This window comes from Ornithorhynchus anatinus, chromosome 1, assembly GCF_004115215.2.
Source record: "Ornithorhynchus anatinus isolate Pmale09 chromosome 1, mOrnAna1.pri.v4, whole genome shotgun sequence".
Lineage (NCBI taxonomy): Eukaryota > Metazoa > Chordata > Mammalia > Monotremata > Ornithorhynchidae > Ornithorhynchus > Ornithorhynchus anatinus.
In genome coordinates, this window is record NC_041728.1 from 107,307,744 (window position 1) to 107,331,674 (window position 23,931).

General features: G+C 48.2%; 1 protein-coding gene across 18 annotated transcripts in view; it reads right to left on the bottom strand.

Annotated features, from left to right (window-relative positions):
• Positions 1-2,400: 2,400 nt before the first annotated feature.
• TRIP12 (thyroid hormone receptor interactor 12) overlaps positions 2,401-23,931 on the bottom strand; it is a 143,296-nt gene continuing 121,765 nt past the window's right edge. For 17 of the 18 annotated variants that reach the window (XM_029061986.2, XM_029061978.2, XM_029061961.2 and 14 more), the window contains 11 exons: positions 23,202-23,344; positions 21,527-21,683; positions 17,389-17,487; positions 14,369-14,483; positions 12,193-12,347; positions 11,595-11,759; positions 10,181-10,345; positions 7,037-7,150; positions 5,868-5,962; positions 5,344-5,447; positions 2,823-4,258 (listed from right to left, as the gene is read on the bottom strand). In XM_029061986.2, the coding sequence (XP_028917819.1) occupies positions 4,062-4,258; positions 5,344-5,447; positions 5,868-5,962; positions 7,037-7,150; positions 10,181-10,345; positions 11,595-11,759; positions 12,193-12,347; positions 14,369-14,483; positions 17,389-17,487; positions 21,527-21,683; positions 23,202-23,344 (1,509 nt within the window). In that variant the 3' untranslated portion in view covers positions 2,823-4,061. Of the gene's footprint in view, positions 4,259-5,343; positions 5,448-5,867; positions 5,963-7,036; positions 7,151-10,180; positions 10,346-11,594; positions 11,760-12,192; positions 12,348-14,368; positions 14,484-17,388; positions 17,488-21,526; positions 21,684-23,201; positions 23,345-23,931 lie in introns of all 18 variants that reach the window. The other variant, XM_039912589.1, reaches the window with a different exon arrangement.

Here is a 23,931-nt window from a genome sequence, read left to right on the forward strand (position 1 = left end):
ACATGAGCCGAAGGTGCCCTGCATTAGCACAGGTCTAATTCCCAACCCACTTCACAGAAATGTTTTTGGGCTCCCACACTAGATCATGCTGGGCATTTGTACATTCCAAGCGCTTGGTAAAGTGCTCTGCACATAGTAAGCGCTCAATAAATACTATTGAATGAATCAACGCTTCTATGGGGCCACAGTGGAGGAGGGAGGACATCACAGATCAGGTTTGAGCCTTTACCTCCCCTCCCTCCCTCTGAAAAAAGCCTTCTGCACCTCAAAACCACCCTGACTTAACCATGCCTTTCTTTCCCACCCAAATTTGCTCTTTCGGGGGGGGGATAAACTCTGGTCTAACCCGGAAACGCAGATCCGACTTTGGTTCTCTAGTCAAAGGGAGGTGCTTTGGGTGAGGGAGAATGACTCTTGGTTGTGCACTTTCATTTTGACGAGAGAACTTTTATCTGCCTCTCCATGCCCACTCCCAGGCACACGTTCACTGCTGTGTTTGCGCCATAAAAGTAATAATAAAAAATAATCATGATTTTGGTACCCATTAGGCGCTTACTCCGTTCATTCACCGAACGTGCCGGGGACCGTGCTAAGCGCCAGGGTGGATACGACCCAGCCCTATCTGCGGGGCCGGTGCTTTCGAACTCACCCATCCACACATGCAGTCCAGTCGCTGCCTCCCTCGCCCCGGAGGGTCCAGCCAGTGGGGCTCACCGGCCCCACCCCCGGCTCTCCACGCGCTCCGGATCCCGGGTTGAACGGAACAAGGCGCCTGGGTCGGGAGAAGGCTGCTTATTAGACCGTCGAGGGAGGTGTCGAGCTGGGCGCTCCGGACGTCTTATAGGTGGGGCGGGCAGGGTGGCGGGAGGCGGAGCAGCTCATACAGCAGACGAAAATAACTGGTGAACGGTCACCATTCGGGGGCAAGTGGAGGAGGAGGAGGCTTTACACCAAGTTAGCAAGAGGCCGTGAGCAGGCCGGGGAGGAGAACCTCTGGCCGTGAGGAGCCCCCCCTTCCACGCCGGAGAAGAGCCCCAAGGAACACTCCTCGCCTGGTCGACGATGGGCTCCCCCGCGCCTCCCGGAAGATTGGGGTCCCGGGGCCCTCCCTCCCGCGGCGCTTTTTGGGCGGGCGGCTCCCGGAGGGTTCGTTCGCAGAGGCGGGCCTCCGGGCCACCCTTCCGGCTCGGTGTCGGCCCCGGCGCGCCAGACCCCGCGGAGAGGAGGGAAAGCTGCTCCCGCGGCTGGGGCCGGGGCGTCCCCGGCCAGCTTTCGGACCCCGCCCGCGGCACTCGAGGCGACATCCATCCCCAGAACCGCCCTCTGAACCCCACGGGGAAGCTGAAGCGGCTGTCTCGGTAACAGGTGAGTTGGGAGAACCTGGAACGAGAGACGCCGCCACCCGAAGTGCCCGCGGTGACTCTCGGTCCCACCGTCGTGCCCGAGTCCTCGCCCAAGCGGGTCGGACTGCAGCAGGCTCCCCGCCTCCCTGGCTTCTCTCCAGGTGCTCCTGGCCCAAGGGAGGGGAGACTGGGGGTGGGGGGACGGAGAGCTCCAGCCTCTTTTGGGGAGGGGGCGACGTCGGCTCTGACGAGGCCGTAGGTGGCCTCTGGGGAACGGGCTCGAGCCTGGGGCGACCAGCCCGCCTACGGACCCCGAGTTCCAGAGCCACGGCAAGCGCGGGGCATCCCTCGGTCCCCCGTTATTTGGAGACTTCCGCCTCCTGAGGACCCGTGCCCGGGCAGCGGCGAGAGCCGGCTCCCTCTCCCACGCGCAGGCGGCCCCGGCGGCGGGGAGGGGGATCTCGGGAGCCGGGAGGGCATCGCTTCGCCTCCCCTTGCCCGCCCGGGGCCCGGCGGGGCCGTCGGGGGAAGGGGCCGGCGCCCGGGGCCGGACGGGGGAGACCGTGCCACTCCCCGTCGGACCTCCAAACTGAACCGCAAGCCACGGGTCTGAATTAGATACTCAAGTCAATGAATGCCAGATTCTGCCGGGAGACAACATGGGTGAAAAATATCAGTGCAGATATTTTAATATAAAACATTAGCTCTTTTTGTACACAAATCTGATTTTGAAAATATAGAACCTTAAAAAAAATACGAGGAACAAAACGCTATTTCCACAGACCGTCGACACAGAGTCTCTGCGCTCAACTCGAAAAAGATAGCAGAACAGTTTCCAACAGATCGATCCAGGTTTGAACACCGCCTTTTTACGTTTTATCCTACGCTACGGATAGAGTAGGTACAAATGAAATTTTCTTCCGACTTCCGAGAGTCCGTCAGACCCTCGGCAAGGATCTCACATTCTCCAGTCCATCGCGCGTCCCGCCGGCTCCCCCGGCTCGCACGGCAGGTCACGCTCGGGCTCAGCCGATCGCAAAGAACGCCCAGATCAGAGTTAAGGCCATTTTCATTTATTCTAAAATGACAGATTCAGCTCAGTGAAACAACCCACTAGCTAGTTCCGTGGGGAAGAGAGGAACCATCTACTCCAAGAAACGAAACCGAACTTCGGAACGTTTGACGTGAAACGGAAAAACTGTTTTGATTTCTCAAAGTGGAATGACCCTCGTTTCGGGTTTTTTTTTCGGAGAGATGAACGGTGGCGAGTTCTCGCGGGACTGTTGACGGGAGACGGTTTCGAACCCAAGGAGGGAAACACTTTCCTTCCTCCATCCCTCCGCAATCTCTCCTCGGTCGAAAAGTCGTTCGAAAAGCCGCCGCTCCGCCGGCGGTTAGTCGCGGAGCTTTAGAGGGCTTACTTGGCTTTGAGACAAATGTACACAATCGAACTACTGCATACAGTACAAACTATAAACAGAAAGGTGAAAGCAAACTTTTATTTATTTATATTCAGGTAAAAACATTAACCTGATGAAGTAAATTATTGCAGATTTGAGAAATCAGCACATAAAACAGTCGGACAGAGCATTGCTTACAGGTGCTTTCATCCGGGTCAAAAGACAAAGGCAGAACTCCGTACCCCGGGGTGGGAGATGGGAAGGGGCAGGGAGAGTGGGGCGGGAGGGGGCGGGGGAGGACGGGAAGAGGAGAGAAAAAAAAGGAAGAATGACAAAAGAAAATACGAACTTCAACAGGCCAAGAAGGGTCTTACTCAACAGGGGACGGGACCGGTAGCGTCGATTCAACGCTCTGGCCGGAGAATACGCCATCCCGGCCAGCGAATGAATAAGCTGTCCCGGCCGGCCCGGAGGCCGGGTTTTCGACTCCACAAAAGAAAGGGTTTCTTTACCGCCTCATGGGCCGAGGCCAGCGCTGTCGGACGGACGCCCTGGTGGGAAGGGTCCCGGTGCGTCACGCGGGAGGGGCCGTAGCCGGGAGATCCTCAACTACGCTAAAACTAAGCTCTAAGAGAGATCCTACCTCGTTACAAAGGCTGAATTATATGGACAATATATTTCGATTCGGTACAGTTTAAATTATATCTTAATTGGAAAGAAAACACGGAGCAATGGCTGCCCATGCCAACAACGAAAAAAAGAAGTAACAACTGAGAGAGAGGACACAAAAAGGAACCGTGTGAACTGCACGTCGGACAGTACGTCAGGGGAGGAATTTCGAGCTAGTCTAGAAACCGCATCCGCCAGATACACGGTACTTTCCGTTTCTGTACTTGGATACAAAACTCGTCTTTGGAGGAAATAAAACTGCAGACTTAGCTAGATGGATACACACAGCCCAGTATTAAACTGCACAGCGACATTTATTGTTCCAGCTTGGAAAAACATCCCTTTTTTTTTTTTTTTAAATTTCACACAGCAAAGCAAGTTAAAAACTTCACTCGTCAAATAAATGATAATTTAAACAAGAACTTGCTAAAGAAACCTTGTCACAACAACATTTTAGGGCCTGATCACTTTAAGTCCAGGGGGCCATTAAATCAACACCAACCAAGTGTCTCTTAGAATCTGCAAGCCGTTTTCTACAACAAGAAGGCGTAACACGTTTCCTTGACTCGGGTGATACATTTAGAAAAGAAATCATGATTTTTTTTTTTCTCTTTTGCTGTAACAGGCAGACATTGCGCTTTCGTGGTGATCAGGAAAGGTGGAAAGATTGCTGCCCCTCTCTCGCAGCTATTAACAGTTTTTCCCGCATTATCTCAATGCTTGAATAGTCCGGCAACTTGAGATAGTTCACACAAGTCATTACGGAGGGTAAGAAGTCATCGGGATTTTCTGTCGATTCAAAAGTCTTGCGGACAATTGTCAGAGGAGGGTTCAAACTTCGGAAGCCTGAGGGAGAGAACGGAGAGAACCCGGGGCGGTTTAGCTTAGGCTGAGCCGGGACAAACAAACGAGCTAAGGGGGTGTGGGGACGAAGCAGTCACCCGCCTATGTTTTTTTTCTTTAACTTTTTTTTTTTTAAAAAAAAAAAAAACAGTATTTTTTAAGCTCTTTTACTCGGCGTCAAACACCGTTCGAAGCGCTGGGGTAGACGTACACGCGGATCGGGGTGGACAGAGTCTCTGTCCGGCAAGGGGCTCACGGTCTACTTCCGCTATTAAAACGGGAGCTGGGCCTGCGGTCAGGTGCGCCAAACCGAGCTGGTCCCGGGGCCCGCTCCCGGGCCTCTTCTCACACTTCCAAGGGAGAGACGGCGGCGTCCGACGTGGGTTTTCGAGGGCTTGGGTCAATCCTTTCAAGAAAGATTTCCCTCTCCCTAGGTTCTGGAGATTTTGTCAATGGGGATGCGGTTTCACAGGGATGGTGACTCTAAGCCCTGGGAGTTGGGGTGGTTACACCGAGCTTCCCTCTGTTGAGCTCTCCCGTGCCCTTGGCCGGTCCCACTGAAGGCGGATCCACAGCCCACACCGAGCAATCCGATTTTAAAAAACAAGGTGTGAGGGTGTGTGTGTGGAGGCCCACTCTAGGTCTCATCTTCCACGTTCACGACAGTAGACGAGTATATTCTTAAAAGCAACTGGCCACCATTCTATGTACCTGTCTGCAGACACACATACGTACAAGTGAACCCAGAGGAGCAGATGCTCAACTTCCCTCAATTTCCTCACTCTCCCGTTCAGGCTACTATTTCTCTGCCCCGCTCTCAACCCCGAGCTGGATTTCAGAGAGAAATCCAGAATGCCCGGCCGCTCCCAGCACCTACGACCAAAACAACCAATTCGAGGAAAGCTTCCCGTTCGACCAAAAACCCGCCTTCCTGGGGCTGTGGGAAAAGGGAGAGGGCGGCCGGAGTCGAGCCAGCCACGCGGACAGCAGGCCCGGGGTCACCGCGTTGGCCGAGTGGGGCAAGTAGGGAAGGGCCGGCGGAGACCGCCCAGAACCGTTCGCTTTCTCCCAGCCTCGCCTTAACTCACCTCCTACGGGTAATCTTGGGCTCCCGGTCACAAACTGCAGAAATAATCTTTGCTGTTCGTTATCAAAACTGCTGAGAATCTCGAACAGGTACTTCACAGCTCGACTGGAAAAACAGAGAATGAAGAAATCCAGCAGAAACGTCCGTTACCTGAAGACCCACTGTCCCGGTCTCCATCTTTCTAGGTGGTGACACGGCTCTGCGTGTACGGCACCGCCCCCGGGCCTTCCACGGGTAGGTCCCGGTGGCAGCCCGAGGTCACAGCTGAGATTCTACACCTTTCCAGTTCCAGCTCCCCCAAATACACGCGTGCTGGCCACCGGCACCCCGGGGGGAGGATGTGGAGGGGAGCGCGGCATCACTTCCAGATCTGGTCCCGGGGGCAGTTTGAGAGTAAAGGGGAGCGGTCGAAGACGCAAGAAATGTGGGGGTGTCTCCACAGACACCGTGTCTGCGGCCTGGGGCGAGACCGCCCGGTGTGCCGGACCCCCGTCACCCCTCGGACCCAACTCCCTCCGGGCTCACCTGTCGTGTGTGTAGCCGTGGTCCGGCCTGCAGCATTCCATCAGGGTTTTCGCATCCCACGTATCAGTTTTACTGCCACACAAGAGTTGGTCCAGCTAAAGAGCCAGATATGGAGGACAGTCAACGACAGGACAGAGGCCTGGCTCACCTTCAGAACAGAACTAGCTCGAATGGTCTCTCACGGCACTGCTTTTGTCTGAAACTGCCCAGAACTGCCAACTCCAAGGTCTGAGCCCAAAGTCAAGAGGGGCAGTATAATAGGGAGGAGAAGAGAGTCAGGGAAGGGAGTCAGCCTGCTGCACGACGTGGGCTGTAGAGACGAGGGCAGTGCTTGGCTCTCTCTAACACGGCTATCTGCACCACTCCAATTTTCTCGTGAGGACAAAAGGTTTCTCTTTGCTCCCCAGACTCTTCTCCCCACCCCCACCCAAAGCCATTTCAAGGAGAGGAGTGGCTTCCTACAGAACGAAGGCTCCGCAGCCCGATTCCCTCCAGTCTTGCCTACTCCACCAGTACGGGCCGAGGTACCAGCCAGGCCCTCAGAGAGAGAGAGAGAGGCGGGCTTTCCCTCCAGATGCTTTTAAATGCCCTCAGTTACGGTCAACCTGTCAAGCTCAATTGAGCATTTCAAATTAAAGGATGCTCCGTGGTGGTAAGGGGAAGTAGCACCGTGACCACCCATCAGGGCGGGTGCTTCATTTTTCTATGGCTTTTTTCACCAGGAAAGCCCGTGGGTGAGAGCCCATATCACCCCTGCCAAAACAGCCTGCCTTTCTGGGTCTTTGGGGGAAGGGGCGGAAGGGGGGGGTGGAGAGTTGGGAAGAACTTGGGGTGTACAATGTTTCCGAGTGAATGTCCCTCCCCCAACCCCTCTGCCCCCACACCAAGCGATGGCTCTTCCTCTCCAGGCCAATAAGGGGGCCTCCAGGTTAAGTAGATCATGGCCCCCCTTTTTTTCCTGCCATATTTCCATAGGAGCAGGAGGTACCAGGAGATAGCTGGGCAGGACCTGGGCTGGTGTCCACAGTCCAGCTCGCTTCTAGCTTCTTAGGGAGCCACACGGCAATTCCCCCAGGCCTCGTGAGACAGGCCAGGGTTCCAACAGGCGCGAACGCAACCCAACGGGAGACTCGGAGAGGCACCACCCCCTTCCGGGAACGACTCTTTACCTCCTCTGGGTAGAAGTACTGAAGGTGACTGAGGGGGAAGACTGATTCAAATCCATCTCTGAATGAGTCAAACTGCCTGGCGACCCCTTCGTTTAGTGCCCAGAATATAACCAGCTGCAAGAAAGGACACAGTTTAGCAAATAACGGAAACCAGGACGGTGTGAATCGTTCTGCACCACTTGAGGGTCGTCAGTGAATAATTCCACAGAGCACAAAGTGGAGCATTTGATTTCAGAGATCACTCAGACTAAGTTCTGTTTTGAAGAACAAGTCAAGCAGAGGGTAATGGCTTTACCGGGGAGGGCACCGGGTAATTGGGGATATGACTTACACAAACTTACAGGAGCATCTTTCCTGCTTTTCTTTCTTCCCCGTTACTTGGCTAATTCAACGGTACAGGATCACGGCTTGGAACTTTAGACAAAGTTATTGGAAGTGCAAAGTCCCTCCACTCCAACAGTAGCTTGGTTTTGTCCAAGCCCAGCCCTGGCCAGCACACAGGCTGTATCTGAAAATCCCATATGTAAATCCCTTCTCCTTTGCTGCCTAGATATAGGTATGGATAGATATCCAGAAAGATAGATATATCTCGGCAGCAAGGGAGAAGGGGCCGGCAGCAGGGGCAGCCATGGTGTGGAGAAGTGGGGAGTCAAAGGGAGAAAGGAGGCAGGGGAAGAAGGAAGAGAAGGGGAAGAAGATGAGTGGGATGAGCTCCACGGCCTCTGTTGCCCCTTAAGAGCGAATACAAAGATGGGAGCTGCAGGCCCGGGCCCCCTGGGGAAGTTGTGGTTAGGCAGCACTGGGGGAATGGCATTGAAGAGCTTCAGGCTGCCCTTTTGGAAAATTCTTAAGAGGGCAGATGCCATCTCTGCTGTAAGCATATACACGCTTCTCAGCCTCAAAGGGAAAACACCGAGCTGGGCATACACACATTAACACCACGTAACAGAACAATCTATCAAGTTTCCTAGAGGAGCGGAAAGTGATTAGGAAGCAACCACCATGGCTTTGGCAAGAAAGAAAAACATGCTTTAACAGCTTAAGCTACCGCTACAGAAAAACAGCAGGAACCAGAGACAGTGGGGGAAACCGCAGAAGGTCTTTATCCCAATGGTGGGGGAGCACCACAGTCCATCTTCTATGACCTCCTTCGCTGCCAATGTGCCTGGCCGTGACCAGATGGACTGTCTGTGGGGGCACAGCTAGCTGGCTACTGGTCACAACCACAGGACGGCCCACCAACGGCTCCGTGCCAGCCAGCGGTTGTCGGGGAGAGAAATGTGGCGAGTGGTGTCCCTCCCCCAAGGAATCAGTAGAGAGATCAGACCCATTTAACAGCCTTAATGATCAACTCGAAGGGGAATCAAGACTTGCAGGGGATGCTATATTGCTGGGCTCGCCAACACTCTGGAAGACAGGAAGAGATTTCAGAATGACTTAGACCAACTAGAACAATGATCCTGTAGAAATGGGATGGAATCCCGGAAGGGAAGACACAAGCTACTGCCCTAAGAGATGAAAAACAAACCAGATAAGCCCAGGATGAGATAAACCAACTGGGCATCAGCGTAAAGGGAAGGCACTTGGGATCATAGTGGACCACAGACTGAACGAGCCAGCCAAGGTAAGTTATTAAAAATGACACGCAAGAGCTGGTTCATTTTCATTCTTTATATTTTGTTCTTGTCAATCTGTTGGCTCACACCCTACCTCTTGCCTGGAACTCTCTTTCCTATCACATCTGACAGATCTCCAATCTTCAAAACCTCTACTACAATGACATCTCCTCCAGGAAGCCTTCCCTGACTAGCCTCATGTCCCCAACCCATGTTCCCACCCTACTGCACCAACCTATATGCCATTGATTCTGAACCCCCTGAGCACTTTCATTCATTGTCATATTTATTGAGTGCTTATTGTTTTCAGAGCACTGTACTAAGTGTTTGGAGTGTACAATTCGGGCAACAGATAGAGACAATCCCTGCCCGACAAGGGGCTCACTTCTCTTAGGTAACTTCACCGACCACTACAGCACTATAACTATCTTTACACTACCTTTAAATCTGTCTCCGTAGCTACCTTTAAATCTGTCTCCGTAGCTAGATTGTAAGCTGTGTGAGGGGAGGAACCGGGTCAATTTACTCTATCGCACTGTACTCTCACACTGCTCAGAACAGTGCTCTGCACACAGTACGTGTTCAATAAAGACCACTGATTGATTGAATCATGTCCATTTTTCAACTTTAAACACGTAGAGAAACTGGACAACAAAAATGATTAATAAATATAAAATAGGTTCAGTGAGGAAGTGCCTCACCTGGCAAAGACTATGGAGTGACTAAAAGCCCCATTCCTATCAAAAGACTATTCTAGAGAAAATACCGTCAAGCCGTTCCCCATTATACACAGGACCAAACAAGAGGCAACAGACTTAGATTGCAGCACGTGAGACTGTGGTTGGACCTAAGACCTAACAGAGCAGGCAATAAACACTGGAATGGACTAAGGGGTCCGGAAACTTTTTGAGAGGAAGAATATACCTTTCCTGTCCTAGAATGGGTTATGGATGCATCCATCCAGAGTCAAGGGCCTGGGCCGGCTGCCTTCTTGACCTTCTGCCCCATTTTTTTGTGACCTGAACGGAAACTGACGGCCCTTAATCTGAGTTTCTACAGATGTCCCCCAATTAAAGAAGGCTTAATATTTGTTAAGGTCTATGGACTGAGGCCTGACAAATGCAACTCTGATTAAGCTATTCCAAAAGGGAGAAAAACAGCATTAATTATAATACTTGTTGCTTTTCCAAAGTGCTTACAATAGGCCAAGCACTGAAGTAAGAGCTGGGGTAGATCGAGTTAATCAGGTCAGGCACAGATCCTGTTCCACATGGTGCTCACTGTGTAAGTAGGAAAGAGAAAAGTACTGAATCCCTATTTTAGAGATTGGTAAAGAGATTTACCCAAGATCACACAGCAGGCAAGTGGCAGAGCCAAGATTAGAACCCAGGCCCTTTGACTCCCAGGCCCGTGCTCTTTCCACTGGGCTACATGGCTTCCACAAAAGAAAGGGAAGGGACCACTCCCAACATCTGAACACCACAACCCCTCCCTTCGGCCACCCTCCCCAACCCTTGATGTCACTTACTCTCAAATACTCCTCTAAATTGTGGATGGTGACAGCTGTATCTTTCCCTCCTTTCTTTAGTTCTATGTTGGGAAAACCTGGAAGGGTGAAGTCCAGTCCTAGGTCTTCCACTGAACAGCCATTCATACTTAGGGTCTCCAATGCACACTGCAGACTCTCTTTGGTCTTAAAAACACACACAAAAAAAAACCAAGAAGAGAAAATGATCACAAGGGCACAATCAATCCAATTACTTTGCACTCTAAACAGGTTTTACATTCTGATGGAAGAAACAGTTTTTCCAATGTCTGGGAATAAAAAGGAAACAACCCTTCCACCCCCAACACACACAGAGATGGTCAGACGAACAATAAAACAATTATTCTCATATGTTTCCCTGGTGAGTTGAATATATGATGAACTTGTCCACGATATCATACCACACTGCAGGCCTTAAACCTCCCTGAAATCCTTTGCTGACCTGTGTATTTCTATTACCCAAAAACTGAGTCAGGGAGTTGAAAGAAACCCTAATAGGTGGAAGGGAAAGAAGGGCAAATCCAGTATTTTAACAATACTCAGCCCAACAGTGGACCACTGGACAATACCACATGACTCCTTCCTTTTTCCTGCCCCTTTATTCTCCCCCTAAGTTCTTGTTTCAAAGGGCTAGCAAATTCACTTTGGTTCTGCAAAATGTGAAACCTCCCCCAAAAAGTGACTTGGGCAAAGCCACACAGCAGACAAGCGGCAGAGCTGGGATTAGAACCCAGATCCTTCCGACTCCCAGATCCGTGCTCTATCCACTATACCCCGCTACTTTTCTGAACTTTTCACTTCAGACTGCCAGTCGGTTGCCAGGTATTTACTGAGAGCTCTTGCTGGCATTACCGTAATCTCCTGCTCTCCAGCTCTCCCAGCACCACCCTCGATGCTGGTGACCAGTGTGATCTCTTCCACCTTGCCTTTCACAATTTTTCTGAACACTAAGATGAAAGCCACCAACGCTGTTCTATCGTCCCCCTCGCCTCCACCTCCCCAACCACCGAATCATTCCATTTCAAACAAGAGGTGTGCTCTAGCTTAGCTTGCTAACAATCACAATGAGTGACCCAAATGTCCTGGGGAGCCCTCATTTCTACTCGAAGCTGTTCCTTGAAGTAAAAAGTTAAGAATTTGTTTATTCATGAAGGGTGATATGGCGACTGCGTCTCCATGCAATTTTTTTACTTTGGATTTTTCATATCCAGTGTATTTTACTATAATTTGAGAATGGCAACATCCCCAAAGGCTACAGGACTATGAGAGCTAGATATAACTTGAATAAGTCCACAGGGATAAATATATCATTAAGCAAGCTTATTTTAAACTTCTTTGTTTTTACAAAAGTAGTTTTCAGTGAACAATGTTCATTTTTCTCATTTTATAAACTTACCTGTGATTTGTCCTGTTCAAGTCTTTTTTTCTGTCTGACAATATCTTCAAGATGATATACCGATCTGGCTACAACTGGATCAATATTGAACAAATCATGCGACGTGAGAGAAGTTTCTTGTCGTAACATCCATTTGTAAAAAGGCAAACCTAGAGGAAGATCCACCTGTGAAGAAGGAAACAGGATTTCTGTCATTTAACTCAATTTTAGGAAATAGGGTTATTTTCCTTTTGTGTTAAAGTTGAGGACTTTCTTATGTAAAATGGCCAAAAAACACAACAGTCTAAAAAACAAAGTGAAAATCTCTGTCCTGGATAAGACGTCTCTCTTCTAGCTTGGCTACATAACAGTTCTCGAGACGATCCCGAAAGAACCAAAGACCTTCCTTCGAAGAACTCTTGGCCTTTGAACTATTTTCTTCATTAAGAAGCCTCCTTGCAACATTTTTGGACCATTAAGTCAACCAACGATTTACCTCCAAGGCGATGGTTTCAAATCAAGTTCAAATCAAGGCTAACAGCTCCCTAAAAGAAAATGCTGAAGGCCCCAAGACAGGAACTGAGGTTCCATGATCCAATTCAGAAAGTTTCAGACTCACCAATCTGAAATCCATGATAGCCTTGGCCATTAACTTTCCCAGAAAGCGGAACTTCATCTTAACTTTAGCAATATGAGCTGGCTTGGCCGTTCTGCCAAAAGGAAGCGCAAATAGGCCTTGGAGGTTTTGAATATACTTGGTCCCTTCTTGGCTTCCTGTAAAATACACAGAGATCACAAAATTAGTGACATTTCTTAAAAGAAATAGCCAAATACAATGAACTGCTCCTGCATGGTGAATCACTTCTCTAGTCATTAGCCAGACTAGGCAGATTTTTTTAGAAAAATCAATATTGATCTCTTTGAAACAGTTTGTAGACACACTTTGATATTTCTCTCTCCTCCCCTTCACCACTCTGTATCTACAACTATTATAAATCTTAAATGGGTAATGTATTATCTTGACACCTAAGATAAGATATTAAGATAAAAAATTTTCATTTATATTAGAAAGGAATTAGATCAATAGCATTGACAGTCTGCAAGGTGAGAAGACAACAAAGCTTAATTTAAACTTTTTTACTGTATTTGTAAAATGCTTATTATGTGCTTTAAATACAAGATAATCCGTATAAGATCATCAGCATACAAGAAGAAACATTCTAAACACAAGATAATCAGATCAGACACAGGCCCTGTCCCAGATGGAACTCACAGTCTAGGTAGGAGGGAAAACAGGTAATAAATCCTCATTTTACAAATGAGGAAGCTGAGACACAGAGAAGTTAAATGACATGTCCAAAGTCGCAAAACAGGCAGTGGCAGAGTTGGGACTAGAACCCAGGCACTCTTTCCTTTAGGCCATGCTGCTTCTCAACTTGACATGTCAGTTTCCTTCAGTCTCAATCTTTCCTTTGTTCCTCATCTTTTCACCCAAACTCCAGTACTGGACAGAATATTCTCATTCATTTTTTTGAATTCAGTTGTTCTCAGACCTGATTATGCACACCTGCTCTTCTTGACTGGTGGCCACGTAAGTGCAATTTCCTTTTCTTCGGGAGATGCGTTTCATTTCTACTTTGACCCTATAAACCCATTAATCTGTACACTTCATCCTGGAAGCAATATCCCTTTCCTGTCCACTATGTACCAATGCCCAAACTAGCTTCATTGCCCCCTAAGTGAGGTAAATTATATCACCATCATAAATGTAAGCCTGTGTGGGCAGGGACTGTCTCTCTTTACTGCTGAACTGTACTTTCCAAACGCTTAGTACAGTGCTCTGCACACAGTAAGCACTCAATAAATACGAGTGAATGAATGAATGAATGGGTTCTTTCTCCAGGTTCACTTCCAAAACGTGGGAAGTCTAGTTTTGATTCTCATCCCAAATAAGTCCAATGAAGACCATTCCATGCTAATGGACCAAATGGGCAATTTAATAATATTCCAGACAGCAGTCCTTTTGGAATACCTCGCACAGTCAACGATTGCACCCAAATTTCTGCTAAATTTAGGAAGCTGTAAGCTTTGAAAATGAGAGCTCTAGACTGTAAGCTTGTTGTGGGCAGGGAAGGTGTTTACCAACTCTGTTTTGCTGTACTCTCCCAAGGCCTCCGACTCCTTTCCCCTTAACAAAGACACCCAATCCCATAACGTCGGAACCTCCCCTTGTTGCTCATCCCTTCCTGGCTCCGACCTGGCTACGCCCTACAGGATGAAGAGAAAGTAGCGTGACCCTCCTCCAGGGCCAGGGACGTACGGCTCGATCAGAGCTGAGTGGCCCTGGTGGCCACGATTTCCCAACCTCCTGGAAACAAGTGCAATATTTTCTCTTTGATGGAGTGGGCAGACAACAGATCTCAGAGGTGCTCCCAGCGGGAAGCACTGGGGTTGCTCTGGAAAGGAGAGACGGGGCCAGCGAGGGGGAAAGAAAAAAAAATGATCCATCCTGAGCCCCACAGTCCCTAGGCCTCGGGAGGGAGCAATCTTTCAATCTCCCAGAAGTCATAAGGGGATTTCAGAACCTCACTCTTTAGCAAGCTTTTTGCCTTTGGAGCTTGCTTTTCATTTCCAAACCACTCGTACACCAACAGAGCTTGCTTCTGACCTGTGGCCCAGTCAATTTCCCAAAGGACGTGGATTTCTCTCGCTACAGCAAGGACTGCCTTAGGATGGCTCTGGTGATTTTGAGGTGTTACCTCTGTAGCAGATGAATTCTTCCAAACCTACTTTACCTTTTGGATTGGTTAAAGTTACTTCTTCACCTCTCCAGAGGCCCAAGTCAGCCCTCTGTAGTTCCTGAGATACAAGTGCATAAAACTCCAATGTCGGGCCAAGTCCCGTGCCAACCTAGTGAAAGGGAAATAGATGTCACGTAAGGTTTTATTTATGGTTTCCCTGCTCCATGAAGACTTTCTCCAATATTGACCAGTTTGGGTGGTTATGCTGTTTCTTTCTTTCTATTCACCTCTGACCTTGGGCCTGATCACACCCCCTCTCCATGAGCGATTTTTCTGAAGATACCGCACACTGCGGCTGAGGTTTGATCACTGATCTCTAGGTGAGTGAAATGCCTGCCCCGGCTTCCAGATTAGGGTACTCCATCCATTTCACTCTCTCAGTCTTTGCTCTAGTTGCCAAACAAGGCTGCCTGCACTAATTTCTATCCTGCAGAGGCATGGAGACGACAGCCAGAGGCTCTCCCCCATCCTCAGAAGGAAACGGTTCTGGCTGGCACTCTTGACGTGGCAGCTGAGGCCGACCGGCTGCCTGAGACTTCTATGATCTGTTAAAGGTCCCTTTAATCATCGAGGAGGGGAGCGAGGACCTCCCTGCCTCCTGTTACTTGAGAGATTTAGCTGGCACAGGACCCACATGTAGTCAACCAGATTCATTGGCCAACAGGGGCCTAAAACAAGCATCCACCTGGGCTTGTAAGTTTGAAACTTAGTAAGTGTTTAACAAATATCATTTACAAAAAAAAAAAAAAAAAAGGAGAGAATTTCAAACAGTGTCCTACAGCACTGGGGTAGACACAAGTGAATTAAGTCGGACACAGTCCCCGTCCCACAAAAGGTTCACACTCTAAGTAGAAGGGAAAACAGGAAAACTAAGGCACGAGGAAGTGAAATGACTTGCCCAAGGTCACATATCAGACAAGGGGCAGAGCTGGGATTGGAACCCAGGTGCTCTGACTCCCAGGCCTGTGCTCTATCTACTAGACTACACTACTTCTTTTTTAGGTAGTTTAGCATCTCCTCCTGAGAGGTCCCCCTTAGTGAGTCTGCCCGGGTGCAAAACATTTCACACACACACACAAAAATCTAAGCTTGAAATGAAGTGCAATTAAAAAATTGGGAGAAGTCCAGGCTGAAAGAAATGCCAAAATGCTAAACAGCACAGCTTTTTAAATACATGTGATGGTCACATTCACTGACCCCTAACTCTTTTTTGGAATTGAGGAAACAGGGATGACCTTCATTCTTCCATATCCTTTACAAGACAACGGTCTCGATCAATATTTATTGAGAACTTACTGTGTGCACAGCATTGTACTAAATGCACGGGAGTGTACATGTAACAAAAGTTGGAAGACATATTCCCTTCCCAGAATAAGCTTAGAGTTTACGGGGGGAACAGACATTAATATAAAGGAATTGCAGATGTAAGTGCTTGTGGGGCTGGGTGGGGTGGGGAGAATGACTAAGGGGAGCAACTCATGGTGAAACAGCCCTCTAGACATTTAGCTCATTGTGGGCAATGTGGAAACACAATGGTCAAGGCCCTGTCTTTGCACCCTCCACCAATCTTCCCCTCTGCCCTAGGCCTGCTTGACCACTCTGCATCAAGCCATCAAGATATTTGAGTCAAATAGCCAGCCACCATCAAACTGTTTCAAAATGAGAAGCCAAGCTCTACTTGAGACAAAAAGAAACTACTCCCTGGAGTTAATCAACACTCCTGGCCCTGCTTATCAAGAATATCAGATCACCTAGAACAGAGCAGGTCCAGGGCTGAACGGAAAGCATCCGAGGGACTCACGGCTTTCTATCCTAAAGTATTTCCCTTGTACCATATTCTTCTGATCATTACAAGTGCTGTACCAATGGAATACAAAGAAATTCTGTACTGCTTGAGGTTGAGTTGGCCTTGACTAGCAGAGGAATCTCTGCCGCTCAACCACCTCTTCCTACTAGTGCTGGGAAAAGCGCTAGAAGCAATAAAACTTGAATCTGACATGCCTTTTTTAAACAGAGCAGAAATCGTGAACTTTGTCTTCCATAGCAGGGAGTGTATCTACCAGCCCTGGTATATTGTACTCTCCCAAGAGCTCTGCACACAGTAAGTACTCAATAAATACAACCGATTTCAACTATGGGTGTGCATGAGTGGCTGCGTACGTGTGTGTCTGGGTGCAGAAGGATTGGATTTGGGATTTCGCATTGACCTCCTCAGACAAAGACCACCCTAAATTGTGTTGAAATGTTGTACTACAAAACAAGTTAAATCTATCTCTTGATTACCTTAGAGTACTTTTACATTAAAGCCCAAAGTCCTCTCAGGAGCCTTTGGCTACTTCCCTTCAGTTCACATCCTGGCAGTCAGAAACTCTCCCCTGACCACACAGGTCTGCTGCTGTCACTGCTTCTGTATCTCAAGTCTCCTCCTTTCAATCCCTCAGAACATCCAGCCAGCAAAACCCTCAGCTCCTCTCCTACCCTTAATTTTTCTAATCTCATCACCGTTTCCCTTGTCCCAGAATCCTGGAATCTTGGTGTCACCGATCACAGTGACTGAGTGCTTACAGAGGGCAAAGCAATCAAACAATGGTATCTGAGTGCTTACTATACGCAGAGCACTGTGCTAAGCGCTTGGAAGTGTATGATCCAGCAGAATTAGTGGACAGATTCCCGGCCTGTAACGAGCTCTGTACTAAGCCTTCGGAGAATACAACGCAACAGAGTAGGGAGACACGATCCCTGCCTACGAGGAGTTCACAGTCGAGTGGGAGAGACAGACAGTGCTGGTGGGCTGGAAGAGGGGTGACTTTTATAAGTCCTTAAGGGGTATAGAATCAAGTGCACAGACAACGCAGAAGGGAGGGCTTGGTCAGTAGCTGAACAGAGGCCTAGCGTGCCTCCCAGCCCCTAATCCATTCCTCCCTCACCCAACCACTCAAGTTACTGTAGGAATTCCAGAAACCGATCCCAGGTGCTTTAACGAAGACGAATTTAGAGTCACATCCATGACTTACTTCATTCTCATACTGGATTTCTAGCATGGCTCTGGAGCTGCCCAGGTCCTGCATCACAGACTCCGCCTGCTTCAGCAGCTCTTCTCGGTTCACAGTGCGCTTCGGAGAAACAGAAATTTATAGGTCATAAAAGCAGTAGTCTACTGAATGTACCAACCAGGGGAAAATATAGGAATCTCTTGGCTTTCTCGAAGTAATTTTTTTTTATTGGCATTTGTTAAGCGCTTACTATGTGCAGAGCACTGTTCTAAGCGCTGGGGTAGACACAGGGGAATCAGGTTGTCCCACATGGGGCTCACAGTCTTAATCCCCATTTTACAGATGAGGGAACTGAGGCACAGAGAAGTTAAGTGACTTGCCCACAGTCACACAGCTGACAAGTGGCAGAGCTGGGATTCGAACTCATGAGCCCTGACTCCAAAGCCCGTGCTCGTTCCACTGCGCCACGCTGCTTCTCTAATGGGAATGGGAATTTCACATTTATCAGTGGTATTTACTGAGCACTGTTTTGTGCAGAGGGCTGCATTCAGCACTTGGGAGAATAGGACAGAGTAAACAGAAACAGTCCCTGCTCTCAAGTTGCTTCTAGTCTAGCGAGGGAGATCCGACACTAAAACAAATTCCAGGTAAAGGAAGCGGTGGAGTACAAGGATATATGTACTCTGGGAGTCGGGGTGGAGTGAGTATTAAGGGTCTTAGGGGGTAGGACTAAGTGCATAGGTGACACAGTAGGGAGGGAAAATAGGGTTGCGGATGAAAGATTAATCTTGAAAGACCCCCTGGAGGAGAATTTCACATCTTGGAATTGGTTTGTGTCTGAAAAACATTAGGTGTGGAATAATTCAGAATACAAAAGTAATAGAAGAATGTTTGGTTTATTCTTTCATTGGTACTGGATAGAAAAACGATTCCATCTAACAGAAAATGATAATTATATGGTCTATAATAATAATTGTGGCATTTGTGGAGAGCTCACTATTCTTTTAATGGCATTTGTTAAGCGCTTACTATGTGCCAAGCACCGGACTGAGCATTGGGACAGGTATAAGGTAATCAGGTTAGACAAGGTCCTTGCCCCACACTGGGCTCACAGTTTTAATCCCCATTTTACAAATGAGGTAACTGAGGCACAAGGAAGTGAAATGCCTTGCCCAAGGCCAAACAGCAAATGACATATCCTGGACTAGAACCCAAGGCCTTATAACTCCCAGGCCTGTGCTCTATCCACTAGGCCACGCTGCTTCTCAAACACTGTCCCTAAGCGCCAGCCTGGATAGAAGACAACCAAATTGGATACAGTCCCTGCCCAACACAGGGCTCGCAGTCTAAGTGGGAGGGAGAACAGGTACTGAATTGCCATTTTACCAAAGAGGAAACTGAGGCACAGAGCAGTTAACTGCCTTAACCAAGGTTACACAGCAGGCAAGTGGCAGAGTTGGAATTAGAACCCAGGTCTCCTGACTCCTAAGCCCGTGCTCTTTCCGCAAGGCCACTGTTTTCCTACAGCAGCAGAGCACTGTTTTGTGCAGAGCACTGTATTCAGCACTTGGGAGAATAGGACAGAGTAAATAGAAACAGTCCCAGCTCTCCAGTTGCTTTTAGTCTAGGGAGGGAGATCCGACACTAAAATAAATTCCAGGTAAAGGAAGCGATGGAGTATGAGGACATGTGCACTCTTAGTTTCCTTGCTGCTATTGGGAGAGATGAATAAACAGTGCAAGAACTGGAGGCAAAAACCGTGTCACTGCAGAGGACCAGAACCCCAGCTGTCATTCATTCATTCAATCAGATTGATTGAGCGCTTACTGTGTGCAGAGTACTGTATTAAGCACTTGGAAAGTCTAATTCAGCAACAAATAGAGACAATCCCTAACCAACAATGGACTCACAGACTAGAAGAGTGGAGACCGACATCAAAACAAGTAACAGGCATCAATAGCATCAATATGAATAAATGGAATTATAGATATATACACATCATTACAACAAAACAACCATACACCAAGGGGGTTTAAGAGGAAAAAAAGTAAGACTCCAGACGCTTCTCTCTGACTATAAGGTACGATCGAGGGCCCAAGTCTCACTTTCGGCTTCAGCAGCTCTCAGTGCAACTCCAGGTTTAAAAACGGCCACGGAAATACCGTGGAGAGGGCTGGAAACAGCATGGAGGGTGGCAGGTGGGCACGAGGGGACTAACAGAGAGATAGCAGCTTACCAGGAATGAGCCCAAGCTGCAGGGGACCCCTGGAATGTGCCCAAACCAAAAATGATATAATCTAAGGGCAAGAGGGGAGGAAGCTAGACGGAAAAAAAAACCCAAAGCTAAAGATACGCACAAACTTTGGGCCAAATCCACTAGGTAATCATTTACAGGTGCAGAGGTCGACGATGGTCATACCAAGAAACATCTATATCTGAAACTATGTCCCACCAAAAGTCCTGAACTCCGATGCTTTTTAGTGCTATAGTGACCTATTTTCTTTTCAGGCTGATAACAGGGGCTTGGGGAAGTCAAAGCCACTTGCTTGAAGTTTGAACCCTTGGATTTTTGTTCTTAAGACTGCATCTGATTGCAGGGTCCCCAGCCGGTCCAGAGCTATTCTGAGTTCAGTGGCTTGGTTGCACTCGAGACTACTCTGAGACCCCCCGAGTAGCAAGCGTGGCAGAGTTTGGGCTAGAAATGCATGAGACCACGCATGCCAAAGAGGATAAACCTGCTGAAATCACGTCGGTGTCAATGGAGAACTTTGCCTGGGTATTGTGGGGCATGCGTCTAACATACAGTCTCCTATGTGGGATCCTCCTCCCCCTCCCATCCTCTAAATGTTGTGGTTCCTCAAGGGTCAGTTCTTGGTCCTTTTCAGATCTCCATCTATACTCACTCCCTGGGTGAACTCATTCACTCCCACGGCTTCCACTATCATCCCTACGCGGATGATACCCAAATCTACATCTCCTCGCTTCTCTCTCCCTCCCTCCAGGCTCGCATCTCCTCCTGCCTTCAGGACATCTCCACTTGGATGTCCTCCCACCACCTAAAACTCAACATGTCCAAGACAGAGCTCCTTAACTTCCCTCTCAAACTCTGTCCTCTCCCTGACTTCCCATCACTGTGGACGACATGACCATCCTTCCTGTCTCACAAATCCGCAAGCTTGGAGTCATCCTTGACTCCACTCTCATTACACATCCAATCCATCACCACAACCTGTCAAGTCTCACCTTCACTACATCGCCAAGATCCACCCTTTCCTCTCCATCCAAACCGCTACCATGTTAGAACACTCATCCTATCCCGACTGGATTACTGCATCGGCCTCCTTTCTGATCTCCCAACCTCCTGTCTCTCCCCGCTTCAGTCTATACTTCATTCTGCTGCTCAGAATATCTTTCTACAGAAACATTCTGGGCATGTCACCCCCCTCCTCAAAAATCTCCAGTGGCTGCCTATCAACCTCTGTTTCAAGCAAAAACTCCTCACTATTGGCTTTAAAGCTCGCCCTTACCCTGCCCCCTCCTACCTCACCTCCCTTCCCTCTTTTTACAGCCCAGCCCACACACCCCTCACTATGCCTCGTTCTCACCTGTCCCGCCATCGATCCCTGACCTACGTCCTACCTCTGGCCTGGAACACCCTCCCTCCTCAAATCCGCCAAACAATAACACTTGCCCCCTTCAAAGCCCTACTGAAGGGCTCACCTCCTCCAGGAGGCCTTCCCAGACTGAGCCCCCTTTTTCCTCTGCTCCTCCTCCCCTCCCCATCACCCCGATTCACTCTCTTTGCTCTACTCCCCCTCCCTGCCCCAAAGCACTTGTGCATATATGTACGTATCTATAATTCTATTTATTTACATTAATGCCTGTTTACTTGTTTTGATGTGTACATATCTATAATTCTGTTTATATTTATATTATTGATGCCTGTTTGCTTATTTTGATGTCTGTCTCCCCCCTTCTAGACTCTGGGCCCTTTGTGGGCAGGGATTCTCTCTCTCTGTTGCTGCATTGTACTTTCCAAGCGCTCAGTCCAGTGCTCTGCACACAGTAAGTGCTCAATAAATCAGACAATGAATGAATAAAACACACTGGGAAATCCCAATGAACTAGTCAACAAAATCACCTTTCTGCAAACACTTACTTTTTTCCTGTCTAGTCGAGGGGCGACTCTGCTGTCTTGAGAGTCAGACTGATTGATTTCTGGGTTGGTGTCGAGGAGTCTTTGCATGGCTCGGTCTCGATCAAACGCGGTTACATAAAAAAGCATTTGCCGGGTATCAAATGGAAAGAAAAATGGGCTGGAAGGGCAAAACACAGTCAGCATGTTATAACATTTAGTTTGGATTTGAAGACACAACCACCGAAGCCAGTGCTTCTTGAGTTCCTAGGAGGAAAGGCATTTGAACTTGCATGCCAAGTAGACAATCTGCTCCAATGAACCCTTTAGCAGCAGGAGGTATCGCCAGCAGAACACCACTGCAACAGGCAATTTCCAAGCACTTCACGTCCACGACTATAAGTCACGTGTGGTTTGAAGGGGCGTTCGTGAAACCGCTCAAGAAGTCAGACGAGGTGTGTGGGCTCAGCCAAAGTCTTGCCAGCGTGTAGATGGTGGAAAGTAAGATGCCTCTGAAGTCCCACTATGGGACTCGGTGCTATTTATCTGCCAACTTCCCAAAGGGTTGTTTGGTCTTTTTGGACTCAGTCATCTATCCAAAATGGTGTGAGCACTGAATGTTCTGCACATCTGCTGTGGCCCACAGGGCTGAATAACCCACACGAGCAACTCACCACCCACTGGAAAAGTTATTTTCCCCCAGCATGAGGCTGAAAAACCACCTAATGCCTGTAATCCCGGCCTTCAGGACAGCTGGCAAAGCTAACAGGAAAACTGCCAAAATTCCTGGAAAAACCCACACTCCATAATGCTAACCACCCCTTAAGTTCAGGGTCGAAAGCACATCAGTTGAGAGGGGGAAAAGGAAAAAAGACACCTCCCCCGCCAAAAAGAAATACATTTAAAATCTAAAGTGTGTAGACTGGCAATGGAGTGTAGCACTAACAGTGATATTTATTGTGATTACTATGTGCCAAGCACTCTACTAGGCACTGGGGAAGACATAGATAATCAGACTGGGCATAGTCACTGTCCCATGTAGGGCTCACAGTGTAAAGGAAAAGGAGATGCCTGAGCCCCATTTTTACAGATGAAAAAACTGAGTCAGAGTAGTAACTCACCCAAGGTTACACAGAGGCAAGTGGCAGAGCTGGGATTTGGACAGAGTTTCCTGACTCCCAGACCATAATAATAATAAAGATAATAATTATGGTATTTATTAAAGTGCTTACTATGTGTCAAGCTCTGTACTAAGTGCTGGGGTAGGTTCAATTTAATTAAGTAAGACACAGCCTCGGTCCCACATGGGGTTCACAGTCCAGAGGACAGGGAGAAAAACTGAATCCCCATTTAAGGGATGAGGAAACTGAGGCAATGAGAAGTTAAGTGACTTGTTCAAGGTCTTACACCAACCAGGCAAGAGGTGGATCCAGGTTTAAAATCCTGGGCCCCTGACTCCAGGCCCATGCTCTTTTCACATGCTCTTTCCATTAGGCCACACTGTTTCTCGAAATAATTTGCAAATCCAATTTTACTGCAGTTAAAACTGTGTAAGGACAGCATATTCTAGCAAACATTCACGATCAACTGCTGCATATATAACACGACAAGCACCAAAAGGAAATGAATATTAAACTCAGGTGTATACTTATGGATTCTCCGCCTCCAACAGGGCTTTAGAAAGTAAACAATTACATACCATGTTTTTCCAAGTTCAGTGAGCCAGGTTGGTATGTTTCCTGTCATAATTACCAAAGGATCCTGAAGTTGCCTGTTGGCTTTTGCTGTCAGTTTACTGTTGTTAAATTCACCGGTTGGAATAATCTCCTTGCACATTGCATTCTGGGAAATGATTAGAAGGAAAAGTTATCCATATTCAAGAAAATCCGTGAAAACAATCACTATACTTTCTTTTACCACAACAAAAAATCCTTGAAGAACTTGCACTTGTCACTCGGCCCCACCATGAGCCACATACAGGCCAACCAATTACCGCTCACATTTGGCCACTGCGTACCTATTCCTCAAGGCTGCCCTTTCATCGATTTAGAGGAGCAGCCTCTCCATATCCCCTAATGTCATAAGCAACGGAAAGAGCTTTGCAAATTAATGTGGGCAAACATTTACTGACTACACTAGCTCTTTACAGACCAGGAAGTTATCAAGGATTTTCCTAAACAAATTTCCACTTAACACAGAAAGCAAGAGTCAGCACTTTAGCTCCATCTGTCAGCAAGTTGGAGGAAAAATGGAGAAATATTTAGTTTTCAGACTGTATATCCAAATGAAGATTCTCATTATAATAAATTCCTGTCCACCATTACTCCCTCCGGTTAAAAAAAGAGCAGGACTGCTTAAGAGAGTGCAAAGCAGGGATGGAAACTCGATGAGAATGCAGCCCAGGTAGGGAGGGGTAGCAGGAGACAGAG